This window comes from Seriola lalandi, unplaced genomic scaffold (assembly GCF_002814215.2).
Source record: "Seriola lalandi dorsalis isolate HSWRI2012SDOR001 ecotype SW California unplaced genomic scaffold, Sedor1 jcf7180002053933, whole genome shotgun sequence".
NCBI classification, from domain to species: Eukaryota; Metazoa; Chordata; class Actinopteri; order Carangiformes; family Carangidae; genus Seriola; species Seriola lalandi.
In genome coordinates, this window is record NW_019524486.1 from 186,133 (window position 1) to 194,916 (window position 8,784).

At 41.4% G+C, this 8,784-nt stretch overlaps 1 protein-coding gene across 1 annotated transcript; it reads left to right on the forward strand.

The window, feature by feature from the left end:
• The first annotated feature begins 897 nt into the window (after positions 1–897).
• Positions 898–6,207, forward strand: pgap3 (post-GPI attachment to proteins phospholipase 3). The gene is made up of 8 exons (XM_023402496.2): positions 898–1,325; positions 2,397–2,494; positions 2,701–2,853; positions 2,958–3,020; positions 3,660–3,721; positions 3,808–3,944; positions 4,263–4,467; positions 4,670–6,207. The coding sequence occupies exons 1-8, from the start codon at positions 1,055–1,057 to the stop codon at positions 4,731–4,733; spliced, it is 1,053 nt and encodes a 350-aa protein (XP_023258264.1). The 5' UTR covers positions 898–1,054; the 3' UTR covers positions 4,734–6,207.
• The last annotated feature ends 2,577 nt before the right edge of the window (positions 6,208–8,784 follow it).

Below are 8,784 nucleotides of genomic sequence, written 5' to 3' on the forward strand. Positions count from 1 at the left end.
GGAAGAGTCTGAAAGCAAGCTTGCTTCATGTGGAACACCAAAATAGCCACTATTATATATATATAAAAAACATTTTCAAGTCATTTTAAGATAAATAATCACATGAATAAAAATGTTCAGCCTTTTGTATTCAATTAAACATTATCTTCAACTATTCTTGCAGCAAGAGTCTGGGTATGGCATTGCCTGTCTGGCAGTCCGTCCACCACTTTGGCCCAGAATGAAATTCCTCAGTAAATATTAGATGGCTTGTTTTGGCTTTTGATCATATGTCTTAAAAACTAATGGGTGGATTGCAAGACATGCTACAGTCCTTGTAACCCTAACTCTAACTAGGGTGATCCTCTGAATCATCATCAGGTCAGGGAAAGTTCCTTGTGTGGAATTTCTGCTTTCGATCACCATTGTGGTCATGTAACATGCAACGTCAGTTTTAATCCTCCAAGATATTAACTCCTAAATGATATTAATGTGTTTTCTTATCTTAATATATTTTGTTTGCATTTATTACTTACTTTTATTACAAAAGCCTACACTTTTATTACAAACCAAAAAAAAAAGATAGGCTATCTACTACAAAACGTATTCATACGCAAGGTGCAAAAGATCAATGAATCACGTGGCCTAGTGACGTTGACAACCGAAACAGGATGTGAAACTACTTACAACAAACAAACATTCAGCCTTCAAAATTAAAGCACAAAATATGTCTTTAAAAATACCGGTACTGATTGTCTGACTCTACCAAATATGTTCGTTAACAAAACAGAATTTTTCTCTCGAGACTAAGCGTAGAGCTCAAACTTAATATAAAGCAATACTACAGCTATTATGATGTTTTGCCCCTCTATATAACCAAAAGCTTCCCCAGAACATTTTATTTTGGAAATGGCAACCGGAAAAGGTGTGCGAGTGTGAAACTTGTCCCCGATCAGAGGGCAGGGGAGCAGTGGACATACAGTACTGTAACTGTAAAACATTTCAGGCCTGCTTTGTCAACTCAAACTAGGAATGGCCCTATGGTAATGTGCACCGTCGGCTGTGGAAGCCATCTATGCCGCTGTCGTCCTGCCGTGCCTTTGTGAGTCCTGACGGGCCGAGACCTACCACCATGGCCTCAGCGTTACCCCGCTGCACATCTGTCAGACTCCCCGCTCTGGCCACTGTCGTCCTGCTCCTGTTGTCGGCGACCACTGTACAGTCCTCCCAAGGCGACAAGGAGCCGGTATACCGAGACTGCGTGAAGCAATGTGTCCGGACCAACTGCACCGGAGCTCGGCTACGGGGCTTCCAGTCTACCCAGCCGCAGTACATGGCGCTGACAGGTCAGTTGTTGTTGCCGTTGGCAGGTAAGTTAGGCTAACTTAGCTGGCTAGCACTCTGTAGATTTATCAGCAGTATAACAACTGTATTTAGTGATAATATATCGTTAACATTTGCTAAATGTAACCATTGACTGTCTTTGCTAACAGTTTGCATTCACTTAGTGTTTACTGCTCCGTGTAGCTGCTCTCTGCTGGTGCCGCTTTGTATGACAGGGCTTTTAATTCATTTTCTCATCTTTGACGTTTCATGAAGCATGTGCTGCTGTTTCATGAACTCAAATAGCTTTGAAAAGTTGAAAGCCAGTTTTTCAGGAAGGGCAAGGTGTGACAAAAGGTCTATTGTAACGCCACCCTCTCATTAACAATTGTGCGGTGTAGGTATTCTAGATGGCTCTAAAAAAATGCAAATTAATGCTGTAGTGACTTGACAATACTTTCTCGTTGCAACTGGCAACAAACCCCCCCACCAATGAAAAGTGTGTGAGATTTAAAAACAACAAATTGGCACATTATCTAATCCCTAATTTCTAAATTTGATAAGAGGAACCAATTGATCAAGCTCAGACCAACTGAAGAGGAGTAGTGCCCTGTTCTCTACTGCTGCAAATATAAGGAGAGCACATCTTGTCTATTAAAGAAGGGATCAGTCAATGTTTTAATGTTTTACAATTTGCATTGTAATTGAAGTAGAGTTGAGTAGTTGAGAAATTGTAAAGTCAGTCAATGGAAAAATAATTAGCAACTTTTCTGATAATCTATTAATTGTTTCATTGAGTTTTCAAGCAAAAACATGAAACATCCTCTTGATCCATCTTCTCATTGTAAATTATATTTTGAACAAGCAATTTGAAGTCGCCACCTTGGGCTCTGAGAAATTATGATGGCCATTTTTCACTACTTTTTGACACTTAAAATGATTGGCTAAATTAATAATAATTAAAAAAAACTCTTTGTAAATGAATCGATGAAAATAATTAATTGTTGCAGCTCTACTGGGAACTTGTGCCCGTGTCCTCTTTTTAATGCTAGGTGTTTCCCCTCAGCTTCTCTCTCTTTGTTGCTGCATTGCAGGTTGGACATGTCGTGACGACTGTCGCTATCAATGCATGTGGACCACCGTGGGCCTTTACCAGGCTGAGGGGTACAGGGTCCCGCAGTTCCACGGCAAGGTTTGTGTTCATTACAGAGACCAGTATGTGTATCGCAGTGTGCTTCATCACATAATCTTATCTATCTTATCTATCTTCTATTATAGTTTTTTAAAGGTTATAAATTCAGACTTTCAAACAAGACTCTCCAAGTGCTCCCATACTGGTTTTGTCTGCTTTGAGTGAAATGCTGTGAAATTATGGGTGATGTGTTTTATCTCTCATAGTGGCCATTTGCACGCTTCCTGTGTTTCGAGGAACCGGCGTCTGCCCTGGCCTCTCTGCTTAATGGCCTGGCTTGCCTTCTTATGCTGCTGCGCTATCGGAGCACGGTGCCACGCCAGAGCCCCATGTACCACACCATCAACGCCTTCTCTCTGGTGAGTCGAATTCACACAGAAGTGCACCAATGCTATTCTGTCTTTACGTTAATGGGCATGTAACAAGACCCTGTGTGTGTGCGTGTATGTGTGTATTCCCTTAGGTATCTCTTAACGCCTGGCTGTGGTCCACAGTGTTTCACACCCGAGACACCTATCTCACTGAGGTAATGGTTGTTAAGTGCCTGGCGTCTCTGTTAACTTGAAGCTGCATGAAGTGATTTTTGTTCCATTGATGGCAAAGTCATTGCAAAAAGAATCATTGGCTTAAGTTTTTATCACCAACCTGTTCCAACTCCATCTGACTGATGATCTAAATCTAATAATCTCTCACCTTTATGGACCCAGTTTGGTCCATTCGTGAGAAAAATATCTGTTCAGTAAACTCGTGAGCTGGCAGCAGCTGCTTGCTATTTATATTTACAGTTGGTGAGAGCTGTTTCAGCACACAGACCAGCAAACCTAAACAATGATTTGAGAGCAGCTAAGAGCAAGTCCTTTTTACATCACAGGCAGTCAGTTGATTGATTGTGAAATAAAAAGAGAAACCACTTGATGCAGTTTAATTGTAAACCAAGTGTTAAACTGCTGAAAACATCTTTCCAACTGCCAGACCACCGGCTGAGATTAGTGTTTTGTTGTCTTATTGGCTAAAGAGCTTAGACAATCAGTAACATCCTAATGTCATTACTGTCAAGCCCTGCGGCTTAGTGCACTACACATTCTGTAACATGCTGTACAACAGACGAATGTTTTTTCCTCTTGAGCTTTGATGCTGATGTCAGTAAAGTGTTTCTCTCTTGCAGAAAATGGACTATTTCTGTGCAACAGCAGTCATTCTTTACTCAATCTACCTATGCTGTGTGAGGTAAGCTTTAGAACAGGTGTTCCACGTGACCCACTACGCTAATGACATTATTTCTGTTCATACTGTCAACCTCCTCTCTTTGCCAGAACACTGGGTCTGAGGCAACCTGGGGTTTCCAGCATGGTGGGAGCCCTGCTCATCTTGGCCTTCACCTCGCATGTGTCCTACTTGACCTTCGTCAGCTTCGACTACGGCTACAACATGGCTGCAAACGCCACCATCGGTACAGCAAATGCTCGAAAGTCACTTTGAAGCTCGCATTTGATTGGAAAGAACGATTGTTTTATCTTTTGTAGCTGTTATTTCTCTTCACTGATTTTCAATTTTCACTCAGTCTGCCGGTAGAATAGTTTAAACAGCATCATGTCTTTAAATGCCAATGGCTCCCAGCTAAACCTCACTACTTTACTCTTATATTGGTGTATTTTCTTTTCAACCCTGCCATTTTATTTGCCCTGCCTCCTGTTTTGTCACTTCATACTAAGCCGCAATATTTCATCCAAACAGCCAGAACCCATATCTCCCCTCTCAATCTGTCCAGGTATGGTGAACCTCCTGTGGTGGCTGTGTTGGTGCTGGCAGAACCGGCGGACCCTGCCGTACTGGTGGAAGTGCGGCCTGGTGGTGCTGCTGCTTCACGGTCTGGCCCTGCTGGAGCTGCTGGACTTCCCCCCGCTGCTCTGGGTGTTAGATGCTCATGCTGTGTGGCACCTCAGCACGATCCCAGTGCACTTCCTTTTCTACAGGTTCGACCACTCACTCGCTCCCACCACCCCCTTTGTTTCGTAGCTGAAGAAACACATTTAAGGCAGTGTCTGAAGAAGGAATATGTAATATGTATTTATATAAATGTTGGTTTAATCTGTGTGCGTGTGGAAGGAGAGAATAAAAGGAATACTAATAGAATTCAATACCTCATCAATGATCCTTACTTTTTTCTCCCTCCAGTTTCTTGATAGACGACAGCCTCTACTTACTAAACACAGAGAAGATGGGTGTCAAAGTCGAGTAGGAGGTGATCATCGCCTCTTCACCACGCCTGCACCCTTGCACCCCTCCAATCAGGGCAGCTGGACACCCAAACACGGAAGTAGCTCAGCCTCCCAGATGACATGCATGACACCACTATGACTTCCATCAAAGCCACCTTTGTTTACATTCTTCCAGTTTAAATTTCTTGTATTTCATTTTTTCTTTTTTTAAAAATGAGAATTATCACCATTGATGCTTGTTCTACTTAACTTTGCCTTGTGCTGACGTGTGCGCTACAAGTCTTTTGTCATCTGTCATAACTGCAAAACAGCACGAAGGAAAAAGTTTTGTCTTCTGCCACAGCAGAACCAGTTTTTGACGCTTTCGACTACAATGACTCGGGTGCACATCCTGCTTCCTTTTGACTCCTGAAATTGATCCCCCGAGCCCATGCTTTAACGTAACTGCTCTTGGAAGTGCAGCACGCTTAGCTCTGCACAAATGGCAGTTTGCCGTGGCTGACAATAGATGGCACCAAATCACTTGCCAGGCCATCATTAACCTACTGTATGTGGTACAGCATGTGTCAGGGTTCATCTGTGCCAAAAGTGGACTGGCGGACACAGAGAGGTGCCCCTTGTGAAAAGGGAGGGGGCTGCCAGCGGATTGATCTAGAGAGAGGGGGAAGGGGGTTTATGTTTGGAGGCCATTCTAGCTGACTGTGTTTTTTTTTTTCTCTTTTCTCACCATCACACCTTTATTTTTGTGCCTCTGTTGTTTCCATTGCTGCTTTTCTTTCTTATGTTCTTCATTATCATTTTAGATTTTTTATTTTCATTTTCATCAGTTGCCTTAGTTGTTTTAATTCCATTGTTGTTGACCAGTTTGTGCTTTATCTTGTTTTACTTTGATTATTGGATTTTTAATTTGGGTGGGGATATTCCCGATGATCATAAAATGGAAATATTATTTTAATTCACCTGGATTGCCTTTAAGCGCGAGGGAAAGGGAAGAGAAAAATGGTTGAGGTAGGAATTAAAACCATAAAGAGTTTTCTAATAAATTCTGGGGTTAGAGGGTGTGTGTGTGTGTGTGAGAATGAATGTCTAGGTGTTCGCTTGACACCCAGTATTTGGATTTGGTTGCATTTCTTGCTGCAATGTTCCCCAGAATGACACACACACACACACACGCACAGCCAACTGCTTTACAGATACCTGCCCCATCATATAAAATACTCCATTTCCCTCCATGTCTGCCTTACACAGTGTATCAGAACCTGCTAGCCAATGAGCATGTTTCTTCTTTTTTGTATCAAATAATTTTGTTTTTCCCTCTGAGCAAAACTCTTGAACTCATACCATGTATGTCTTCACCCCTCAGAGTTTCCCTTCCATATGTGCACTTTATGGGCGTGTGTGTACATTTACGTGCGTTTTTGTTTGAAATTCTGCCCATGCCTTTGTATTTCTGTGTGAGAATGTGAACAATGGCCAGTATGTGTGTACACGTTGCCTTGACTCGACATTGTGTTGTTTTTGCCATCATAAACTGAATCACTATGTGTGTGTGTGCGTGTGTATGTGTGTGCGTGTGTGTGTGAGAGCTAGATTGTGTGTGATCCTTTTGTAAAAAATACTGATGTGTGCGTGTGTGTGTGTGTATGTATATGTTGAAGGTTTGCTGCCTGAATGCGTGTGAGACAACGGGTAAATTTAGCTTTGCTGACAGCCTGTGATGGGGGTGGGGGAAGACAGAGGACAAAACACATGGAGAGGTTGTCATTGGTCCGGGTGGCAAAAAGATTCCTCAAATCATGCTAGAGATATTGGCCTCATGAGATAAGAAAAAAAATTAATAGTACATATTTTATTTGATTGGCAAAAAGTGTTTATATTAGTTAATGGTTAATATTGGTTAATATTTATTAACCACTGACATTCATGAAATGGTGTTTGAGGCCCAGCTGTGACAAACATCTAAAAAGCAAAAACAAGAAATGACAATTTGAACAGAATGTCATGTCAATACATCACAAAATCATAACTTATTCAAAACTGCAAATGCTTTGTCTACTGTTGAGAAAATAATTTGCCAAATCATTACATTGGTATCTGTTCCAAGAGGAATTAGCATTAAACAAACTCTGGTTTTTGCTCTGTAAATCATTTTGTTGTTCATTTCCTTCTTCCTGAATAGTAACCAAGTCTCTCCACTTCCCCAATCATCTACTGCCCCCTGCCTGCTGCCCTGTGCACCATCACCTCTCCAACTGAGTGCACTTTCCTCCACCTCACATCGAATATTTGACCAAAAAGAAAAAGAAATGGAACAAATAAAAGTGTTATTTGTTGATAAGGCTCTCCTGTGTGTTCTTCCCTACACGGGACTTGGGTTTTTGTAGTGTGAATGTAATTCTCTTCTTCAGTGATCTGTTAGAGTGATCCTCCGAATATGCACGAAAATAGGAAGAGGAATTGTTACACTATTACATACCAGTGACTAGAAACGTGGGAGGGAAATAGACAGATGCAGGAAACTTTTGCTTTCAAGAAACTCTCTACTCTGTATTTTATAAGGTCATCATTATTGTTATTATTATTATTGTACAATATTTTACTCTAAATAGTATAAAGTTGCCTAAAACTAAAGTACGAGTACCTCATGATTGTCCTTAACTTCAGTTGTTGAATGAATAATGACAAATGGTTGAAATGAGTTACACTCCACCACTGTTCAACAGCAGACTCGATTGAGGCGCTAACAGAGCGTCACGCCGCTGGGACACAAAAAGTGACTCCACTCTAAGTGAAATGTATCGTGTGTGGTTCATCCCTCCCCTCTGCCACTGCAGTCTGAAGGTCCTGCTGACCTTGTACCATTTGTGCCAGTATTAAATGCGCAGGCTTTCATTATGTCTCTAATATCACCAAGGCACATTCCTCTGGGCCTGTAGTTGTTATGCCTGTTGATCCAAGCAAGCAAGTCAAACTGTGCGATGATACTGGGTGTCCAAAACAAGCCCTTCTTAAATTCTACACAGTATCTCTCCCCCACTTGTCGGCCTCCTCACTTTTCAACCCACAAAGCCCCCAATGAAATTTAATGTTTTATGAGTCCCAGACAATTACAGCCAAGTTTTTGCAACCCTTTCCTGTATGATTTGTCATGTTATAAGTCTATAGGAAATCTGACTACTGGGCCATTTTTTTTTGCATTTGCACAGCTGAACTCCTAATGTAAACTTTTATCACTTATATGAGGATTTGCATGTTTCAACAGAACCAGCCAAATTTATCTGAGATTTGATGCTTGAGACCTCCCCATAAAACTTGGTTTTATTCATTCTCCAGGAGTTTACGGCTGAGAAAATCCTACAAACAGAACACTGAATTGGCTCCGTCCCTTGCCACAGCGACACCGAGCTGCAGAAAATCAGCTTATTTTTGTGGGAACTAAACATTTAAACAGGACCAGGACCACTAACCCTTGTCTGGAACTTTGTGTTGTCTGGCTCAGTGAGTAGCTTTTTGTTGTTTCCTGGTAGCTCTGTGCAGTACATTGGACTCTGACCCCTGGCTGCTGTGGGTGGGGAAGAGTGGATAGATGAATAGAGTTTATTCTTCCTCCTTCAACTCCTGATTTGTGACCATGGAGTTAAGGGCATGAGAAAAGTGAAAGTAACATGAAGATGCTCCAAGCTGGTATAATGCAAATAATTTCCCTTTTATACATTCAATGGCAGCAAAAAAATCCACTGGTAAAGAAAGCTGGACTGGAATATCCAGAATGATGCTAGATTTGTAAACATTACAGTGTAAAACGTAGTATAATAAGTAAGTAGTAAATAGTGCTTCAGTTTTGTACTAGTTTAAACTTCGGAAACATTGTACTTTTTCTCCAGTAGATTCATTTGACAGATGAAACCACATATTTAAAAAAAAAACCCTATCATTGCATAATGGGAAATGTGAGATCCAGTGTTTTTGTAGCGACTCATACTTGGGGCTAAAAGTGAGGATATTTCCTTTTAAAATCTGTCTCTCACGAGCCCCTCAACTTTATGAGAGTACTCTAGACTACTGGAGTAC